The sequence below is a fragment of the Sceloporus occidentalis genome, unplaced genomic scaffold (assembly GCF_023333645.1).
Source record: "Sceloporus occidentalis isolate IW3139 unplaced genomic scaffold, rSceOcc1.0.p SCAF_199, whole genome shotgun sequence".
Lineage (NCBI taxonomy): Eukaryota > Metazoa > Chordata > Lepidosauria > Squamata > Phrynosomatidae > Sceloporus > Sceloporus occidentalis.
In genome coordinates this window covers 217,388-239,799 of record NW_028317179.1, presented here as the reverse complement: position 1 = coordinate 239,799, position 22,412 = coordinate 217,388, and the positions used below count along the sequence as shown (strand labels likewise).

The window sequence follows — 22,412 nt, the reverse complement described above, 5'->3', positions numbered from 1 at the left end:
CAGTCTTTTGCAGAATATCACATCTTTAACGGCTAGTAGAGGAAGCGATGACCGTTTAGCTCTCGGTTTAGATATCGGTAAGGTTATGTATGTTCCCGAATCCTATATTTTATGCTTCTATACACTATATTAATTAACTGCCCTTTACTCCGTGTTCTCTGGATCTTCAGAAGTGGTAGAGAGTAATACAGTGAGGGTATTAAACATCCATGGGATAGACATACGGCTCCTGAATCTAAGACGAGACCAACGACTGATTGAGGTCTGAGTCTTTACAGCAGGAGAAACGGCCGACTAGACGGGGGCCGAATGAATCTGATCCCCTTTAACATCGAAAAAAGTTTTGTTATTTCACAGTTCCTATTTCAGCAGCAAGATCACTTCGTTAAACCCGGGTGGCCCAAACGTAGCTCAAATATTTTCATTAAAGGAACGTCAATACCGAGCGATGTAATTGGGGGGAAAAAAAGTCACAGAGGTCCCTTGTCACGTCAAGCCGTAGCCAGCTCAATATCAGCTCCGTACGTTTCAACGAGTCGTTGAAATCACCAGAGACTCCCGAAAGGTGGCAGAAGCTTTAATTCCATTAGAACCCCAGCATGTGATATCACTGGCAACGCACCCGGAAGGGTCAAAATAAGATGGCTTTTTCTACAGAGACGTGTTTAGATGAGCTCCGTTCCATGGTGCTATGAATGTGTAGATAAAAAAGCAATTGTTTTAGGTTTTTTTAATCCCTAAAATTGTTACAATACCAGCGATTTATACAGTCTTTGTATCCGGTCTCTCCAAATGTCAGCCTCTGTCTAATGTCCCACCAGCTAAAATGTCTGGGGGTGATCTAAAGGTGAGTAGGGAGATCTGTGTCGTGGGGAGATCCGAGGTCACCTGCTCCCACCGGCCCTCGAGCTGATGAATAATGAACCTGCTTGCGATGAGAAATCCACTGGTAGGATTGGGGCATCATCGATTTGTGCCGTGTCATTGCGCATGTATAAGTTGTAGCCGTTCTGCATATCTGCCTACAGAATATCAATTGAACTTGTTGAAAAGGGGGTACGAGACACCAGCTGGGGTCACGTTTTAATAACAGTGAAAGGAATTGTTAATAACCGAGTTGTTCCGACGTAGATGGATACCTTGTCGGAGCGGCACCAGCTGAACGATTGTCTGTCGCGGAGAGAAGATCTCGGAAGGCGAAGCAATTGATCGTTTCGACCGTGCAGTTAGGAGCGCACAGCACCGCTGCCCGACTCCAGAGCCAGATCCTCAATAAACTCTTGAAAAAAGGCAGAGATGTCCTCGGAGTTCCGAAATCTAAAACGGTAAGAGCAATAAAGTTCGGCGTCTTGGAAACAGGAGACAGACCGGTCTTTCTACAAGTCCTACTAACCCAGCCTGATTCAAATTGGCATCTGTTGCAAAGGAGCTGAATCAGTGGGACTGCACCGCATTTTAACCCACAAGAGACTGTCATACAGTTTAAAGCCTTCTCTGGACACCATTACTGGGGCTCCTGGCAGGAGGGGGCTGCTTGACCTTAAGGTTTGGTCAGAGCCAAAAAGTACAGAAAAGAAAACACGCGTTTTTGTGCATATTTGCAGGTTATGACCAAACCTTAGGGGTTGAGCAGCCGCTTCGGCCACTCAGGAGCCTCATTAAAAAAAAGATTACCGTACAAATTCCAACAAGCGTCTTTGAAGAGATGTAAACTTGTATGGAATGTACAGAGATGTTCATGTCTCTTTAAAGACTCTTGTTTTTGGTGACTATAACTCAATTGCTATACAAACTCTTTGTAAATTATTTACTTTTAGAGAAGCTCGTAGATGTTGATGCATATCACAAAAACAAAAATACTTTGTATCATTTATAGATATATTATTTGTATCATTTATATATATACATATATATTATTTGTATCATTTATATATATATATATATATATTATTTGTATCATGTATATATATACCGTATTTTTCGCTCCATAAGACGCAGTTTTTTTCCTCCCAAAGTAGGATGAAAAATCAGCCGCGTCTTATGGAGCGAAGATGCAGGCAGGGGGGGGGGGCAACGATATACCGTATTGGCTCGAATATAGGCCGCACTTTTTTCCCCCACTTTAAGACTTTCGGGTCTAGCGCCCGACGCCCGGGACATGCAGTCCCGGGCGCCGGGCAGGCAGCGGGGTTAGGATACAGATCCCCCGCAGCGGTGCAGGGGACCTGCATCCTACTCCCCGATACGCTCAGACAGCCTCCCCTGACAGCACTTCCCACGGGGGGGGTGCCGGCACGGGAGGTTGTCTAAGCGCATCGTGCGGATGCGTTTTACCTCTGCACCCCCCGCGGACTTACCGGAGCAGACTCCCGGGTGTCTTGCGGGGTCGGCGGGGGACGTCTACGCAATACAACTTCCGGTGCCGGATGTGCCGCACCGGAAGTTGTATTGCGTAGATGTCCCCCGCCGGCCCCGCAAGACACCCGGGAGTCTGCTCCGGTAAGTTGGGGAGGGGGGGGCAGAGGGGGACAGTGGCAGCGTATCTCGGGGAGGGAGGACAGTGGCAGCATATCTCGGGGAGGGAGGACAGTGGTAGCATATCTCGGGGAGGGAGGACAGTGGTAGCATATCTCGGGGGGAGGACAGTGGCAGCGTATCTCGGGGAGGGAGGACAGTGGCAGCATATCTCGGGGAGGGAGGACAGTGGTAGCATATCTCGGGGAGGGAGGACAGTGGTAGCATATCTCGGGGAGGGAGGACAGTGGTAGCATATCTCGGGGAGGGAGGACAGTGGCAGCGTATCTCGGGGAGGGAGGACAGTGGCAGCATATCTCGGGGAGGGAGGACAGTGGTAGCATATCTCGGGGAGGGAGGACAGTGGTAGCATATCTCGGGGGGAGGACAGTGGCAGCGTATCTCGGGGAGGGAGGACAGTGGTAGCATATCTTGGGGGGCGGGGGGGGGCAGAGTGGCAGTATGTTTTTTGGTGCTTTTTTAAAGAAAAAAACTTTTTCTTTAAAAAAGCACCAAACTTTTAGGGTGCGGCCTATATACGGGGGCGGCCTATATCCGAGCCAATACGGTACTCACCAAAAGTGTCCCGGACAGTCTCTGTCTCGTTTCGCCGTCCAGGGGAGGTCTTCATCTGGAGACCGCCGCCTCTGTCGCCGCCTCTCCTCTTCTCTGGTCCGTTGCGACGGCTAAGGGCGGACTGGATGGAGAGGACGGGGGGATTTGACGCAAGCGCCGTGTCACGTATGGCGCCGGCGCATGCGCAGTACGGCGCTTGTAGTCCAACTACACTTCCCATCATGTCTGACCAGCTTTTTTCTGTGCAGGCATGACGGGAGGATGATGTCCTTTTTTTATAGCCCATTTTTTAGCTCAAAATATTTTTTCCTTTTTTTTCTCCTCTAAAATCTAGGTGCGTCTTATCAGCAGGTGCGTCTTATAGAGCGAAAAATACGGTATATATATATATATATATATATATATACATATTTTATATTTGTATAATTTTTGTCTTGAGATGTTATAGTTACGTTGATAATACGTTGTTCTCCGAAGGTGGCTGTATTTATCGATGACCTAAACATGCCAAATCCTGAAGCGTACGGAGCCCAGCCGCCACTGGAGTTGATACGGCAGTTTTTAGAGCTCGGGGGGTTTTATGACGCCAAGACTCTTACCTGGAAGGTGCGTATTAATGGTCGCGTGTCTCTAAACAGAGAAGCACAATGCCAAATCGCAAGTGTTGAACATTTAATAATATCAATTTAAACGGGCAACACATTTATCTGTTGATGACCTCAGAAAAGGTTAGGTGTATGCACTGATATCATTTTTTTGAGACCGAGTACAAGTACCAATACTTTTTGTCAAGTACTCACCGATACTTTTTTAAAAAGCTATGATTGAGAAAATCTGTTTGCTAACCTGCTCCCGGCCTGCCACTCTGAACCGAAAAATGCCTTATACCCCCCTTTATGCCACTCTGCCTCCCTGATATGCCTTTTTACCCCCTATATGCCACTCTGCCTCCAGAAATGCCTTGTAACCCTATATGCCACTCTGGCATATGGGGGGTTAAAAGGCATATTATGGGGCAGAGTGGCATATAGGGGGGGGCATAAGGCATTTCTAGAGGCAGAGTGGCATATAGGGGGTTAAAAGGCATTTATAGAGGCAGAGTGGTATATAGGGGGTTAAAAGGCATTTCTAGAGGCAGAGTGGCATAAAGGGGGTTAAAAGGCATTTCATAGAGCACTCTGCCTCCAGAAAAGCCTTATGCCCCCCTTAGGCCGCCGTGCATGCACCGTGCCTCCCAATGCCCTCGCCTCAGCTCTTCATCCCACCCCTTTTAAGACCCCATTAATTTCATCAAGTACTCGTTGCAACTGCTGTGTATCAGCACTGATACCAGTATCGGTATTGGTGCATCCCTAGTAAGGTGTTACCCTAGAGATGAGCCATGCTCCATATGACTCCAAAATATTCTAGAACATTGTAGACTCTTGCATTATAGCCCTGGATGTATCCAGAATTAGTAAGAAAAAAGTATATGGGTCTTAGCTTCATCCTCGCCAACTGCTACCAAGGAAAGTGGAGAAACACAAATATTAAAAGTCTTATACTGTAAAACCCAATAGAGGTTTTTTATTTCACTGCAAAAGACTGTAAATGATTAGTAGACCTCGTTAACATCCAATGACTATGTCCCACAGAACGTTCAGGATGTCTCTATGATCGGCGCCTGCGCTCCCCCTGGTGGAGGGAGGAATGAGATCAGCCCTCGTCTCCTGAAACACTTCTGTATGATCGTCCTTCCTCACCCCTCCGTGCAGGCTCTGCAGCATATTTTCCAGGTAATGTCCGTATCTTTAAATCCTCGGTATAATTCACGCTTAATTCTAGGTGACTGCCTGCCCAGGAAGTTTTGGTTCTGTATTTATCCTGTAGTTCAAGCAACTTGTACTGAGAAATAACTTATCATTGGAAGCGTTTTCAAGCTGGCGGCAGGCATCCTTTCTTATAGAATGTTAGAAAGGTTATCGTAACAACCCTGCTCCTCACAGGCATCCAGTAAACTGGACACTGATTTAGACCATCTAGTAGACATGTGCAAATGTACCAAAAACAATTCTTTTTTGACCCATTCATTTACAGCCAACGATCTACGCTCCCTGTCCATCGGTTCAGCTGAAAATTAGGGGGCATTTTTAATTTCGGAACAAAATTTGTTGCCCAGTGCCCACATTCACTCTTACGTCTCACATTATCTCATTCCTATTCACTCTTTCACACTCACATTCTCATTCACTCTCTCACACTCACATTCATGGTTATAAGAATCCAGTGACGTGTAGAAGGTACTTTGCTGAATTGGCTGCTTAGGCGAGTACAAAAATCCTGTAAAATCCAGGAGTGGAGAATTCTGATTTGATTTATCGATCTGCTAAAAAAGCAGGTATTTTAGAAACTTTTGATTCACGGATCTGCTGGTATTGTATAAATCATTGACGCAGCCTGTAAAGGCTACTTGAAAGAAAATGTATCCATTGATGATAAATCACTTTATTATTATTATTACTATATTCCTTTCTTCCCTGCAGGTCCAGTTGGGTTCCTTTCTGCAACACAATAATTTTTTAGCTGAAATACAGAAGTGTCGAGATATTTTATCTTCTTGCGCAATAGCCATTTATTACAAGATGTGCCAGAACATGCTGCCAACACCAGCCAAATGCCACTACACCTTTAATTTAAGAGATCTCTTTAAGGTAATATCTTACATTCTGTATCTCCCAAGTGTCCATGTTTGAGGAGGCTCAGTCCCTCTTTAGGACAAATATCCCTCTTTCCCTCCATCGATGCCCCATCAGGGGTTGCCACACCAGCACACAGAATTAGGGTTATTTAGTTTGGAAAAAAGACGGCTTAGGGGGGATTTAATAACTATGTATAAATATATAAGGGGACAGTACAGAGATCACTCCCAGGACCTATTTATACCCAGGACTGTATCTATAACAAGGGGACATCCTCTACGGTTGGAGGAAAGAAGGTTTCTACACCAGCACAGACGGGGGTTCTTTACAGTAAGAGCGGTGAGATTATGGAACTCTCTGCCAGAGGAAGTGGTGATGGTAAACTCAATAAAAGAGTTCAAAAGGAGCCTGGACGTGTTTCTTGAAAGCAATAATATTACAAGTTATGGATATTAGATTAATAGGGACAGAACGTTGATCCAGGGATTTATTCTGATTGCCATATTTGGAGTCGGGAAGGAATTTCCCCCCTGGTATGGGGCAATTGGCATCTGCTTCATAAGGGTTTTTTTGCCTTCCTCTGGATCAACACAATAGGGACACAATATGTATATAGGTTGAACTTGATGGACTTTGGTCTTTTTCAACCTTATGAACTATGTTACTATGTTACTATGTTACAGAGGTCCCAAGTGTCCCGGAAATTCCATCTCTCTCATTGTCTCTCTACCTTCTCCGCCGACTGCATCCCCGTTTCCGTTCCTGCAGCTCCACTTCTTCTCTTGCCTCTTCTTGTCCTTCTGTCCTCTTTCTTCTTCCTCTTCTCCTTTCTTCATTCGCTTCTCCATGAACCAGCCCTCCTGGAGCACTTCTACGAAAAGGCGGAGCCTTCAGGCACACCCTCTCCCCTGATTGAGGTGGAGCCAAGGGGATGACCTCTCCCCCCGTACCTTCCAATCGGGGAGAGGGTGTGTCCAGAGGAAGGTGGGAGACATTGAGTGAGAGAGTGTGTGAGAGAGTGTGTGAGTGAGTGTGTGAGAGTGTGTGTGTGAGTGTGTGTGAGAGAGTGTGTGAGAGAGTGTGTGAGTGAGCGAGTATTAGTAAAAAGCGAGTGAGTGTGTGAAAGAGTGAATCAGAGTGTGAGAGAGTGAGAGAACATGAGTAATTGTCAGGGGCCGCAACCCCGGGTCCTCCGAAGCGACTCACCTGAATACCCGATGCCCGCGGGTACTGCATCCCGCGGCGCGTCTCCAGCTTCTTCCTCCGCTGCTGGTAACATGTCTGCCACTAGGAGCGCGCGCGCGCGCCCTCAACAAGCTTTATGCGTCCCGGAATGGAGACGCCGGGGTACGCGCTCCTATGACGTCACGGCTGGGGGCGAGGCGTTCCCCAGGCGGCAAGTTTAAAATCTGAGCACTGAGACTAGTTCAGTGCTCAGTGATTGTTCCTTCCAGTTTGAGCTCTGTGCGTTATATGCTTCCTGCTGATTTATTGTGTACCGAACCTGGCTTACCCTCGACTCTGCTGCTCTCTATATTCCGACCCTTGGCTACTAAACGGCGTTCCTGATTTTTCGGTTTCCTGACTCTGGCTTCGGATTTTGACATTGCGGCTTGCTATTTCCCTGACTACGGCTTCGTACCTGACTTCGGCTTATCCTCACCTACCATACTGCGTATTCCTGGTGCTACGTATCTGCATACCGGACTCCACCATTATACCAGCCTTTCGGCCTCACAGTAATAGGGAGTGAGTGGGGGGAGCATGAGTAGGAGTTAGTGTGGGTGTTTCTACATTTTAAGGTAGGGTGCGGAATATAGGAACTGCCCCCGGTGCCAAAGGTACTCAAAGGTAGAGATTGTGTATTTTGAGAGAGTAAGTGTGGGTTTGAATCTAATTATTATTATTATTATTATTATTATTATTATTATTATTATTACTGGTCCTTGGGCCCAGATGGCTGTTAAATGATAAATGTATATTGTGTGCAGGTCCTGCAAGGACTTCTTCAGGGCAACAAGTCGGTTATTGTCACAAAGGAACACGCAGCTCAGTTACTGTCACATGAAGCCACACGTGTGTTCCATGACCGTCTTGTGGAAGACAAAGACAGGGAAGTCTTTTATCAGTGTCTGTCGGATGAGCTTCACAATTATTTCAAGGTAAACCTGGGAACATTTCCTTCCTTGGGCGGGCGTCATGTTCATCGCTGACATAAATAAATCTGTGTTTTTTCATCTGAATTTCCTATAACTCAGAGAAGAAATGCCACATTAAAGACACACAAATGGTTATATCTAAGAATGTTTCACAAAATTGCTGCCTTATTGTATCCCCCCCCAAAAAAACCTGTGTCTGAAACATAGAGCCAAAACTTCCAAAAAGCAGAAAATAAATATAAAAAAAAATTGATTGGATTTCGCAAGCCCTGGAGACACTCAGATTCCGTTTCTGGACAGAATTCTAAGTGCTCAGAATTCTAGTGGATACTCAGGTCTCAAGTCTATAGGAAGAGTAAGCTGACATAGAATTCCATGTTGAAAAAACATTTGTGGGGTAGATTTTATAAAATAATGCACCCACTGGAGAGATTTCTCTCACCTACGAGACATAGGTGGCAGCCTACGGAGATTGTCCTGGAACTGTTGGCCGACTCCATTGCATGGTCCTCTATAGGTAACAGGTGTGGTATACGGGGTCATTAAGAAAATGTTGAAGCCCCTCTAGTTCGGACAGCAGATACAGGATTAATCCAGTGGGGATGGCACGTGTCACCCAAAGGGCATTTCGTCTACCAATGAATATTGTCCAGTATGAGCTTCTGAATTTAAGCTCGGAGATGACACCAGGTCCACGATTCATGGTCATGTTATCACTGAAGCGATGGGCAGCTCAGTAAAGCGATTTCAGTTCTCATCCCATTTATTTCCCCAGATTTCTTGGTCTAAGGAGAAGCTCATGAGAGAGCCCGTCCAGTTCGCGGACTTCCTAGAGATGAACACATCCAACAAATCCAGGATTTACCGACCCGTCACCAACCATAAGCTGCTGGTATCCAGACTAGAAGAATATCGCATTAAAATGAAAATCGGTTCCGCAAACTCAGGAGTACGTATATATAAAAGATGCAGAATTCCATTATATATCGTAAAGGTCCTTTTTGCACCCACAAGGCATTGGCAGAATTTTTTTTCTTCATTTTTTAGTACTTTTTAGATTTTTTTAGTACTTATATATACCGTATATACATAAATATAAAAAAAAATAGCCTCTTCACCCAATACTTGTTAGTTGGGTTCTTTCGCCAGGGTCCTTGGTGCACGACCTCTCATGTGATACTAACACATCCGCTCCCTTGGGAGACTGGCCGTGACAGCCCCTAGCTGGGGAACTAGTCCCATCTAACTTGAGATTGTTGGTAACTATGCCACATAAAGATTAAGAAGTGTCTGTAGAGGCAGATAGTACATAATGTATGCATAACGTAAGCCTCTAGATCCTACCAAGTGTATTGACGCCATGCTAAAGATAATCTGGTTATTTTTCTAGAGCGCGTGGGTGTTCTTTAAAGAAGCCGTCGAGCATATTATAAGAGCGGCCAGAGTCTTCCGACAGCCGGGAGGTCACATGATGCTGGTGAGAGTATTGTAGCAAGCTGGCTACCGAACATTTAAACGCATTAATAATATTTACTATTAATATGTTTGGGTATTTTATAGTAATATGTAGTAAAAAAAAAAAAAGGGGGGCAAAACGGGGTAAATTCCCAGCTTTCTCACTGCCTTCTTGCGTCGCGAGACAATAAATTGTTCTCAGCCAAAAATTATGAATAAGATAATTTTATGTGGTTAAGAATTATTTCTGGGAAGGGATCGGGTTTTCAGCAGCACTGGATAGGATTTTTTAATGTGGAATTTAGTTATAAAGGCGTTACATTCAGTAGAGTAGTTCAGTTGTTGCGTATCCATATTTCAGGCAATAAACATATCTAAATAAATAGAAAAACGTGTATTTAAACAACTAGAGCACCACCTGCTGGTCATAAAGGAAGTTACAGCCAGAAAAGTTGATCCCGAATTTAACTGTTTTCAAAGTTATTGGTCAATAATAGATAACTTTTTAAACCTTTGCATTATTTTACAGCTTGGAGTATTATCTCTGCTGCTTCCAATAGTCAATTAGATTAGTGTTATTTATTTATGGAGGTTTATAGTAATCAATGTGTTGTTTAATATATATTTACTGATACTTACATTTACATCTATGGCTGTTTTTTCATGAGTAACTGAATTTCCATAGTGATGAAAAAACATCATTGTGGCAAGTTGTGCAATAAAAACCTTCTGAAGTGTTTGGTTGAATTCATAATGGTTACAGTTGCTGGCATTAGTACTAGAAGTCAAATAATACACAGTCAGTTAACCCTACGAGGAGATCAAAAATATTTTAACACAGTAAAACATGAATTCTTTCAATTTAACCCCTGTAATAATACATCTATTTTAATTAGCCTAGCACTATATAATCTACTAAATAGTTTGGTCTGATTATTAACTATTTTTTTTATTTTTTTTTGCATTCTCTATTTCTTTCTCCTGTTGCTGTCATGTTTTTTTTTTTACTTCTGTCTCTGAGAACCAGTGCTGTGATTTTAGCAAAGTGTTATATTCACAGGTTGGCCTGGATGGCACAGGAAAAATAACCAGTGCAGCCATGGCTTGCTACATCTCAGAGTGCGGGCTCTTCCGGTTGTCCTTAACTCAAAATTATGGCCAATCAGAATTCAGGGAAGAGCTGAAGAACGTTTACAAGCGGACGGGAGTTCTAGGAAAGAACACGGTTTTCCTCATCACCGACGCTGACTTAGTTAAGGTAACCACACAGAAATAAAACTATTCAATAAAACTGTCCCAAAAACAACTTAAATTGTAAAATATACCAGTTGCCAGTCACTACCCGCATTTAGCTGTTTCTGCTCCCAATCCTCTCACGTGGTTTGTTTGTGCAGTTGAAGGGATATAGATGTATATGTTTGGGATCTGTTGTAGGATTCATTTTTAGAAGATATAAACTGTATCCTGACCTCCGGAGAGGTTCCAGACCTTTTCGACAAGGACGAGCTGGACGGGATATTCGTGGATCTGAAGGCAGAGGCATTAGAAGCCAACGTGCCGGACAGCGCACATTCAATGCTGGACTTCTTCCTGCAGGTAGCGTTTGTTACAAGGTCACCGTACCCAAGGCTGGGTCCCCAGTCAGTCCCTCATACGGATCGCACTCAGCTATCCACGGATCATCCAGACCACCATTCGTAGTAAACCAAGAAGAACTCTCTTTATTACAAACACACAGAACTTATATACAATCTCCATGCAATGTGTACCGAACCCAACCCCCAATCCCATCAGCCACATCCCATCACAAATCCCATCAGTATACAGGGGATGTATCAGGTGAGGGGATTACAGAATACAATGGGTTCCCCCACCTGTGTTATCCCCCCTGTAGTGCGGGTGCCGTCTGGGCAGACAGGGCTGTGTTGGCTGATTAAGAGCCCCAGCCAGATTATAGGATCGTCTCCTTGAAGGCTGGGGCTGAATCCACATCAGTCTCTGGGCCGGTTACACAATAAACACAATATAATATATTACCGGGTCACAGTATACAGAACCGGACACAAAAGTGCTCCGTGACCCGGCTAAACTTCATATGACACATGAGCCAGCTAGCCTGGCCCTGTCACAGATCTCCCCCTTGACCAACGGTCCGGCAGACCAGGCAGATCCACACGGGTCTGCTGCAGGCTGTCCGAGTGGACAAAGTTCAAAGGTGCAGGCCTTAGTTCATGGCCCCCTTTGTCAGAATCATCCATTGAAGGTGGGCCAGGGCCCTGGTTGCCCAAAAGGATAGTCAGTAGTCCTCTGTGAATTGGAGGACGGTCCCAGCTCAGCCGGGGGCACATGGCTATCCCCCTCACCGGGGTAACAGGGGCACGTGGAGACTCTTGCTCCCTAGTCTTGGGAACTGAGTCTGGGGCAGCTGCCAGGCCAGGGTGGTTGCATGGAAGGAAAACCCTGCTGATCGGGCCGGGGGCACTCGGGAAACCAGGGAAACACGTAGAGGTAGTAAGCGAGGCCTCTACCGGAACACTGGAGTGACCTAGGGGACACTCTGGGACAGGAACAGGTGCCCTTACAGGGTTATTGGGCGAGCTAAGCAGCTCTGCGGGGTACTCAGGGGACCCAGGGGAATACTCCGGGGCAGGGATAGGTGCCAATACTGGACCACCGGGAGGGTTAAGCAGACCCTCGATCTTCCTCTCTGGGACAGGTGCCTCTGCCTGGGCACGGAGAGAGTGGGATCACTTCGGAGAACACAGGGATAGGAACCAGGGCCTGCGCCAGGCTACTGAGAGGACCCAGGGAACTCGGCAGCCCCTCTGGCGTCCTCGCTAGGTCGGGGAACGGTGCCTCTACCGGGTCACCGGGGACTTCATAGGGAACCTCTGGGGCAGTGACCCGGGCTTCTTCCAGGACACTCGGGCAATCAGGGGGACAGTCTGGGGCACTGGCTTCTACGGGCATAGATAGGGGTTTGGTGAGGGGGAATGTGCCACTTACTCGGGCGGTGGGGACAGTCATCTCTTCTGCCGGGGTAGAGCAGCCAGGGTTGTTGGTGAGGACATGGGTCGGAGCTTTTGGCTTCCTCCTCCGCTTCTTCTTGCTGGTGAGGGCCTCGGTTCTTCTCACCAGGACAGGGGCCGCAGAGTAGGTGAAGAGGACCTCGGTCCCACTCCCGCAAGTTGTAGTACCATGCTCCCAGTCTCCTTGTAACTCCTGGAGCTCTACTCTCCGCAGCAATTCTTTATAGTCCCTCTCGAGCTGCCATTCCTCTTGGACCAGGCAATCCATAACAGCCTCCAGCTCGGGGGGAATAGCATAAACCAGGACTTCTGCACGGTTGTCCCAGATTGTATCCCTGCGGTACTGGCAGGGGCTTCCGAAGGACGAGTCAAATTGGAAGGCATCATATATCAGTCCTGGGTCGACGGGGCTATACAGCATCAGAGGGTCGCTGTGGTCTTCACCTGCTAACTGCTGGGAGAATCCCTGGTAGCGGCTCTGGAGGTCGAGCTCTGCATATATGAGACCCCTCAATTCGTCTTCCCACTCCGGCAACGGGTTCTCCCCCAGGAGTGGAACTTGTATATCCCACATTGTCCAGTATTGTGCCCAGTACGTTTCAAAGTGGGGATGGGAGAAATCATCCCTCCAGTCTGCAGGCGCAGACTCTAACTGCCTCTGCTGGTGTTCCAGCTCACACACCTCGGCTGTAACCCGGTCTGTCTCATCCTCTGGTTCTCGGAAGGGTTGGATATCCTGGTATGATATTTTGGTGGTCTGTTCCCCTAGTCTGGGAGATACAGACCCACTCTGGCCCAGTTCCTGGTGACACATTTTAATCACCGCCGTCACTTGCTCCGATGTAGCCCCTCCTGGGTACAGGGATAGGTGCCATAGAATGTTCTTTTGTAGAGCACTCAGTCCGAGGCTCTCCTCTGGGGCATCCTGGTGCCGGTCCATCTCTCTGCAGTCCGCAATCAGAGTAGCCTTTCCTTTGCTACAAACCTCCAGGAGCTCTCTTGGTGTCTCTCGTCTGCAATCCCAGTTGGTGGTTTGGATTTCACCCAAGTCGTGGGATTCTTCCCACCGCTGCCAACCAATGTTACAGGGTCACCGTACCCAAGGCTGGGTCCCCCTGTTTGAGGGCTGAGGAATCACCAGTCAGTCCCTCATACGGATCGCACTCAGCTATCCACGGATCATCCAGACCACCATTCGTAGTAAACCAAGAAGAACTCTCTTTATTACAAACACACAGAACTTATATACAATCTCCATGCAATGTGTACCGAACCCAACCCCCAATCCCATCAGCCACATCCCATCACAAATCCCATCAGTATACAGGGGATGTATCAGGTGAGGGGATTACAGAATACAATGGGTTCCCCCACCTGTGTTATCCCCCCTGTAGTGCGGGTGCCGTCTGGGCAGACAGGGCTGTGTTGGCTGATTAAGAGCCCCAGCCAGATTATAGGATCGTCTCCTTGAAGGCTGGGGCTGAATCCACATCAGTCTCTGGGCCGGTTACACAATAAACACAATATAATATATTACCGGGTCACGGTATACGGAACCGGACACAAAAGTGCTCCGTGACCCGGCTAAACTTCATATGACACATGAGCCAGCTAGCCTGGCCCTGTCACAGCGTTGAATCCTCACCATGTGATATTTGCAATACGAAGACTCGCTCCTTATAGCTGCTTCTGATCCAGAACGCCCTGCCAAGACATTGGTGTCTACTTACTAATAAGTGAGTTGAGCAGCCTTAGAGTTGTTGTATGAACCCGAGGGCAGGCTTGTCCAAACACAAACCTTCACACCGGCCCTTCTTGGTACAATGTGACCTCCCTGCAGGCCCGGTGCCATGCAGGCTCCTGGCATCGGTGCCCCCAGCCGCTTAACGCCCTAGGAGATTTCTGAATTTGCCTGTTTGGTGGGACCGGCCCTGTTGAAGGGGACTCATCAGCTAAACATCATATTGCGGAGTCCATCACGTTCAGGTTAATTTACTCCTGCCAAGTTTCTCTCAAGCTCCTCTCTCACTCAGTTCCACCTGTGTTAGTGTTTGACGGAGAGTCTCTTCTGAACTCGCTGGAACTTAATTCCGCTTTTAAAGCGGCGTGGAGTTAAGTTACCGAGTTTTCTGCTGTGAATTCAGACTTGATGACCTCCCAGCGGTCTCAAGCTTTAGCTTCCTAATTTGTTGCCCAAATCTTGGGAATTTAGGTAATAGGTGGAGAACAATACTAACGGGTAATACGTCGGAAAGCTCTCTCTAAAGGAAATTCTTCGGGTTCCTATATATTCTCCATAGTGGTCAAATTCATAGATATGGAGTCACTACATACTTAAAACAATCAGGTTTCGATGTTTAGATTGTTAGGTGAGTTCGATTTCTGTTTGTTGACCCAGAGAGTCCGTTGCAAGCTTCACCTGGTCCTCGCGCTGAGCCCCGCTGGACACGCTTTCCGCGAGCGCTGCCGCTCACATCCTTCCATCGTCAACTGCTGCTCAATCGATTGGTACGACGAGTGGCCCCAGGAGGCTCTCTTGGACGTTGCCACCAACCACGTCACACAACAGGATCTGGCGCAGGATGACGAGGTGAGTCCTCCCCCCCCCCCCTCTAAAAACCAGCGGAGTCCAGTGTAACCTTAAATTATGAGGGATTAGTAGCCTAAAACTAAGATCCATTTTCAGTGTTTTCCTAATAATGCTCCATGGTTGCGGTAGGAGAAACGTCTAATAATTGTAGCAGATGAAGGCAGGGTTCCATGATCATTCAGAATATCTAATTCAGATATCCTGGTTCCATACAATTAAGAAAAGGCAATTGAAACATGTTTGTCCCTCTTGAGCATCCTGAGTATGTGTGAGAGGGATGGTTGGAAGAGATCAATGCCCAGACTCGACCAAATCTTCAGATTCTAAGCGTACGATCAGCATGGTTTCCAAACGTTGGTAAAAACGCCATTTATTTTTGGGGGGAAGTCTTATCTCCTCTTTGATTAAATTTGCTTCCCAGGAACTCCGGAATAACATCGCCAAAGCGTGCGTTGAAATTCACAAGAGCGTTTCGTTAAAAGTGTCTCAATTTCACGAAGAGACCAGAAGACGCTATTACATAACGCCTCAGAACTACCTGGGCTTCATCGGCGCGTTTTCCCACATCTTAAAGACGAGGAAAGAAAAGCTTCTGACAGACAGGTAACGGGATGAGGAATATCGCAGCACATGGGGACTTATTTCAATCATTGGATGGATTCAGGCCAAGGGTGACCAGCAACCTTCATCCTTACTCTCTTTTAATTTAGGAACCGCTTTTTCACTGGTTTATCTAAGCTTTTGGAGGCCGCGGCATCCGTTGAAATCATGCAACAGGAACTCGTGGCTCTGGGACCCCAAATAGAACAAAAAACAAAGGTATGACCCAATAGAGAACGTAGACCTTGTGAATGCCCACCTTGGGATATCTCAATCCATTGGTGCCTAAATCACTGGTGCGCTCTTACATCATATGACATCACAGCATCATGTGATAGACTCCAGTAAAACATACCATATTCCGTTTTTACCATTATTTATTGTTTTGCCTTTTTTTCTTTGCTGCAGGAGATAGAAGTCCTGATGGAGAAGCTCCGGAAGGACTCTGTGGTGGTGGAGCAGGTCCGAGCTATTGTTAAACAGGAGGAAGAAGTTATGGCCGAGGAGACAAGAATCGTTGAACAGTATGCCGAGGTAATCCAGGATTACACAGAGTTAGTCCAGCGTTAGTCCAGAACGAGTTTACCCAGGAACTCCGAGGGCTTCCCTGTACCTCCCTACATCATTTGGAGCGAGCGGGGGGCGCCTGTGTGTGTATAGTCTCGGTTCTCTGTCTGTATCGCTCTGTAGTGTCATGTTATAGAATATGTAGTAGTTGTAATAGTACATATAATAAAATCGGGATTATCCTTCCGTAGAACGCCCTGCGTGAGCTCAGTGACGTCCTCCCGGCCTTGCAGCAAGCAGTGACGGCGCTTGATTCTTTGGACAAAGCTGACATCTCCGAAGTAAAGTGAGTGGCTGCCAGAAGTACATAAATAATATGAAGGAATGAATTAATAATTAATACATTATTAACGTGCATTGCTCAATGCGTGGCCAAAATGTTGATTTACCTAAAAATAATGATTAATAAACCTAAATGATTGTATTAAAAAACCTCCACAGAGGTAGTAGTTACTGACCCCTACATGATTATAACCGCTACTCTGCCTTATTAAAGCAAATCTGCCACTCCACCCAAATCCTAAATTTTTCATTTCCTTAAATAAATTTATGTAATTGTGTTTACAGATTAAATTAAGCAATTGGGATTAGCAGCCACCAATCTTCATGTTCTACATAAACACTGAAGTTTTATAGTATGACGCAAATATTTTTCTAAGCTTTGTTCGTATTTTCAGAGTTTATGCGCACCCCCCCTTTCTGGTGCTGACCGTCATGAATGCGGTTTGCGTTCTTCTGCAGAAGAAAGCGGATTGGGCAACGGCCAAACTCTTACTCGGAGATCCGGGGTTTCTAAAAAGATTGGTGAACCTTGACAAGGACAGTATTCCAGATAAGGTAATATAACCCCCCCAGCGCTGTATACAGTAACAACCCCCAGCGCTGTATACAGTAATATAACCCCCAGCGCTGTATACAGTAATATAACCCCCCAGCGCTGTATACAGTAACAACCCCCAGCGCTGTATATAGTAATAACCCCCAGCGCTGTATACAGTAATATAACCCCCCAGGGCTGTATATAGTAATAACCCCCAGCGCTGTATACAGTAATATAAATCCCAGTGCTGTATACAGTAATATAACCCCCAGCACTGTATACAGTAATATAACCCCCAGCGCTGTATACAGTAATATAACCCCAAGCACTGTATACAGTAATATAACCCCCAGCGCTGTATACAGTAATATAACCCCCAGCACTGTATACAGTAATATAACCCCCCAGCGCTGTATACAGTAATATAACCCCCAGCACTGTATACAGTAATATAACCCCCCAGCGCTGTATACAGTAATATAACCCCCAGCGCTGTATACAGTAATATAACCCCCCAGCGCTGTATATAGTAATAACCCCCAGCGCTGTATACAGTAATATAACCCCCAGCGCTGTATACAGTAACAACCCCCAGCGCTGTATATAGTAATAACCCCCAGCGCTGTATACAGTAATATAACCCCCAGCGCTGTATACAGTAATATAACCCCCCAGCGCTGTATACAGTAACAACCCCCAGCGCTGTATATAGTAATAACCCCCAGCGCTGTATACAGTAATATAACCCCCCAGCGCTGTATACAGTAATATAACCCCCCAGCGCTGTATATAGTAATAACCCCCAGCGCTGTATATAGTAATAACCCCCAGCGCTGTATGCAGTAATATAACCCCCAGCACTGTATACAGTAATATAACCCCCCAGCACTGTATACAGTAATATAACCCCCCAGTTCTGTATATAGTAAGAACTAGACTTGGGCACCAGGGGGCTCTTCGTGCTCGTCTTCGGAGGGGGGGGAAATCTTCGGATTCCGCAAATATTCCCCCGTTCCTGTCTTCTCTTCGGGCGAATATTCGAGGACATTCTTCGTGTTCGGTTTTTCTTCGTTTTTGCCAGTTAAGGGGTTAATACGGGGTTAACGCGTACCGCAGCAGCTCTGGCGCCAGGAGTTTAAATGTCTGTATGAGCAACTCTATTGGTCGTCAGCAGGGGGCTCGTCTGCCAATGGTTGATGGCAGACAAGCCCCCTGCTGGCGACCAATAGTGTCGCTCATACAGACATTTAAACTCCTGGTGCCGTAACTTACCCGGCACATCACTGGTCTCCCTGTTCTATCAGTTAAATGTCCGTACGAACGACCAATAAAGTCGCTCGTACGGACATTTAACTGATAACAGGGAGACCAGTGGGATCTGCCGGGTAAGTTGCAGCATTGGGGTTAACTTTTTAACTTTCATTAGGGGTTAACTTTTTTTTTTAAAGGGTTAAGGGGCCGTGCGAGTGAGCCTATTGGTCGCTTGCAGGGTCTTCCTCTGGCATCAACCAGTTGGTTGATGCCAGAGGAGGTCCCTGTAGGAGACCAATAGGCTCATTCGCACTGCCCTGTAACCCGTGACGGCGAACCTGCGGATTTCCACTTCCGGGAACTGCCGCGAAGACGAGGTAAGTTAGAAGGGGGGGGGGAGAATGGTAGACGAAGACGATCACGAAGATCTTCATGGTGTGTGTCTTCGTCTTCACCTACGTTTTACCGCCACTGTCTTCTCTTTGGCGTGTCTTCAGAACGAACACGAAAATGCACTCTTCGCCCGAAGACGAATGCACAAATCTAGTAATAACCCCCAGCGCTGTATACAGTAATATAACCCCCAGCGCTGTATACAGTAATATAACCCCCCCAGTGCTGTATACAGTAATATAACCCCCCAGCGCTGTATACAGTAATATAACCCCCAGTGCTGTATACAGTAATATAACCCCCAGCGCTGTATACAGTAATATAACCCCCAGCGCTGTATACAGTAATAAAACCCCCAGCACTGTATACAGTAATATAACCCCCCAGTGCTGTATACAGTAATATAACCCCAGTGCTGTATACAGTAATATAACCCCCAGCGCTGTATACAGTAATATAACCCCCAGTGCTGTATACAGTAATATAACCCCCAGTGCTGTATACAGTAATATAACCCCAGCGCTGTATACAGTAATATAACCCCAGCGCTGTATACAGTAATATCACCCCCAGCGCTGTATACAGTAATATAACCCCCCAGCGCTGTATACAGTAATAAAACCCCCAGCACTGTCTACAGTAATATAACCCCCAGTGCTGTATACGGTAATATAACCCCCAGCACTGTATACAGTAATATAACCCCCAGCACTGTATACAGTAATAACCCCCAGCGCTGTATACAGTAATAAAACCCCCAGCGCTGTATACAGTAATATAACCCCCCCAGTGCTGTATACAGTAATATAACCCCCCAGCGCTGTATACAGTAATATAACCCCCAGTGCTGTATACAGTAATATAACCCCCCAGTGCTGTATGCAGTAATATAACCCCCAGCGCTGTATACAGTAATATAACCCCCCAGCGCTGTATACAGTAATATAACCCCCAGTGCTGTATACAGTAATATAACCCCAGTGCTGTATACAGTAATATAACCCCCAGCGCTGTATACAGTAATATAACCCCCAGTGCTGTATACAGTAATATAACCCCCAGCGCTGTATACAGTAATAAAACCCCCAGCACTGTCTACAGTAATATAACCCCCAGTGCTGTATACAGTAATATAACCCCCAGCACTGTATACAGTAATATAACCCCCAGCACTGTATACAGTAATAACCCCCAGCGCTGTATACAGTAATAAAACCCCCAGCACTGTCTACAGTAATATAACCCCCAGCACTGTCTACAGTAATATAACCCCCAGTGCTGTATACAGTAACAATGCTAATGAAGTCCGTTCCTCCATAGACTTCCATTAGCCAAAGTGCCTGGTGAAGTGATTAAGACCAAGTTATTCTATTGTGTCCCACATGTAGTATGATAAGGAGTCGGGGTATTTGTCTAGTAGATTGGGGGTCAGATAACAGAGTGAGAATCATACAATCTTTCTCTCTCTAGAAGACTCCTCTGATGGTTGCTGTTTTGTGAGATAGAATCTTATGACCTAGTAATTTCCAGATCTTCTACCTAATATTCTATACGTGGAAGTGACATTTATTGCGATTTTCAACTAACTGAACTACTGTATCTATTTCCAGGTCTTTACAAAATTACGACAATATTCACAGAAACCAGAATTTAACCCCAAGATTGTCGGCTCCGTATCGAACGCTTGCCGTTCCCTGTGCCAGTGGGTATTGGCTCTGGAGCATTATCATCAAGTACAGAAGGTATGTTTGTTGCGCATGCTGAGTAAATGGGAAGGATAGGAGAGCGCAGACTAATTTTTTTGTTTACCCCAGACGGTGGAGCCAAAGCAGCGTCGCGTGGCAGAGGCCAAGGAAGCCCTGAAACTTGCGCAGGAACGGCTGAAACAAAAACAGAAAAGTTTAGCAGCGGTAAGTGACCCAGCCCTTTGCAAAATGGGGAGTAAATCGGAATCGCAGGGGTACAAAGCCCGTTCCCCGCCGTCCTGTTATCATTTAATAGGCCGAGTTATGTTTGCCAAAGTATACAAGTGTGTTTTTATGGAAGATAATTTAAAACTTAAAAACAAGTTACTGATTGCGGAGCCGGTCACCAGTTCTATGACCGAATTCTAAATCCAGAGTGTAAGAGTCATAATATTTTTGGCCAAAAACTATTCGGACAAATTTTTCCGTTCGTTTTTTGACCATTTATTTTCTGACAACAAATTTCGTTTCCTGCCCGTTTTGGACAAAAATCGGGGCGGCATTTTAGATTCAGAAATTAAATCAGGGGAGAGGACGTCACTGGAAGCCCAGCATTTTGGGGGAAGTGACGCCCTCTACCCCGGACCTCTAATCGGAGAAGAGGACATCACCTAGGGTGACCACATCAGCCATGTTTTCCAAGACATGTATACGTTATTCATATTGATGACCAGCCCAGATAAAGTGCTACCCTTCAGTATGGGGAATGTATAGACTTTTGAAAGGGAACCAATTAGTCAGTTATACATCCCCCATACTGCAAGGCAGCACAATTATGTGTGTCCTGTTAGGGATATTAATGAGACAAAATAGGTAAAACCAATATTTTATCACACACGCAAAATAACGACGCTATCAAACATTGCAGTACCACATCCACAATATTAATTTAAGGAGATACCCTATATTTTATCTCCGATCCTAAATTCTTTCAGATCGCCGAAAATTATAATTCAAATTAGATAGATATCGCCACGATAGTCAATCAAAAATATTATTTATTGTGAATACAATTTATAAAATCTATATATGGGTCACACAGTGCATAATATAAAACACAACGTTCTTAAAACATGTCAAAATTGAATCAATTCAAATACAATATATTATCGATAGTTATCAATATGAATTAGTACTTTATGAGTCTAACACACAATTAATTTCCAGTCCACTCAGCAACCAAAAATTGATAATAATCAGGGCAGTAATAAAGATATCACTATTTCTCTTATATTAGTTTAACTAATATGACAAATTAAAAATAATTTAATAATGTCTACGAATATTAGTGAAATTCCTAATAGATGCAAATAATGTCAAACTTCATTTACAGGTAAAAATACCTTTTCATTATTGTTATTATCACGGGTTATAAGCTGCAGTCTCACAAGCCGTCATATACAATAATGCAATATATTATTTCCCAGAAACCGGGAATTCTATATGAAGAAGACAAAATTCATCTCTATTCAGAATAATAAAACAATTATATTTACCACCACTTGTTGCTGTTGTCCAACTGGTCCTTGTAGAAGTTAATCCAGGTTCAGTGGCAAGAAATTAAGTGGGAAAGAATATAACTTTCTAAAAGTTATATAGGTTAGAACTCCAAGTAACTCTAAGAGTGAAATATGGTGCCAGGATCTTAAGATTCCAATTCTCTGGGGTAAATTTAGTGAATCAGTCCGTCCGGGTCTGTCTGTTTCAGGGTGCGATCTTTTCAAGGTCCGTCCCTTTTTTTTATTCAAGACATAAGCTTTTAAAGACAGGGCTTATTATCAAAGCCTCCACCTCTTGATTGGAATTCTCCAATCATAACGGTGGGTTTTACCCATTATAATTAGTATTTCTACTTATATTTACACCGTTGTAATTTCTTAATTTACCTGTGAGAGACGCTCTGGTCTAAGAATTAACTTAAAACCATTACATGTGTTTGGAATTTATCCTTGGTCACCCTAATCGCCAGGTGTTACCTCCTAGATAGTAACTCAGGTCTTGGTAGTCTTACGACGTATCCCCCATTCCAATTTAC

At 45.4% G+C, this 22,412-nt stretch overlaps 1 protein-coding gene across 1 annotated transcript in view; it reads left to right on the top strand.

Annotated features, from left to right (window-relative positions):
* LOC149278148 (dynein axonemal heavy chain 6-like) overlaps nucleotides 1–22,412 on the top strand; it is a 102,260-nt gene that overhangs the window by 64,572 nt on the left and 15,276 nt on the right. The window contains 18 exon segments of the mRNA XM_089502265.1: nucleotides 171–175; nucleotides 1,132–1,325; nucleotides 3,568–3,696; nucleotides 4,725–4,865; nucleotides 5,613–5,780; nucleotides 7,760–7,930; nucleotides 8,703–8,876; nucleotides 9,318–9,404; nucleotides 10,443–10,640; nucleotides 10,817–10,978; nucleotides 14,810–15,001; nucleotides 15,423–15,604; nucleotides 15,712–15,820; nucleotides 16,010–16,135; nucleotides 16,360–16,454; nucleotides 16,846–17,005; nucleotides 20,243–20,374; nucleotides 20,447–20,542. Coding sequence (XP_089358391.1) covers nucleotides 171–175; nucleotides 1,132–1,325; nucleotides 3,568–3,696; nucleotides 4,725–4,865; nucleotides 5,613–5,780; nucleotides 7,760–7,930; nucleotides 8,703–8,876; nucleotides 9,318–9,404; nucleotides 10,443–10,640; nucleotides 10,817–10,978; nucleotides 14,810–15,001; nucleotides 15,423–15,604; nucleotides 15,712–15,820; nucleotides 16,010–16,135; nucleotides 16,360–16,454; nucleotides 16,846–17,005; nucleotides 20,243–20,374; nucleotides 20,447–20,542 — 2,521 coding nt within the window.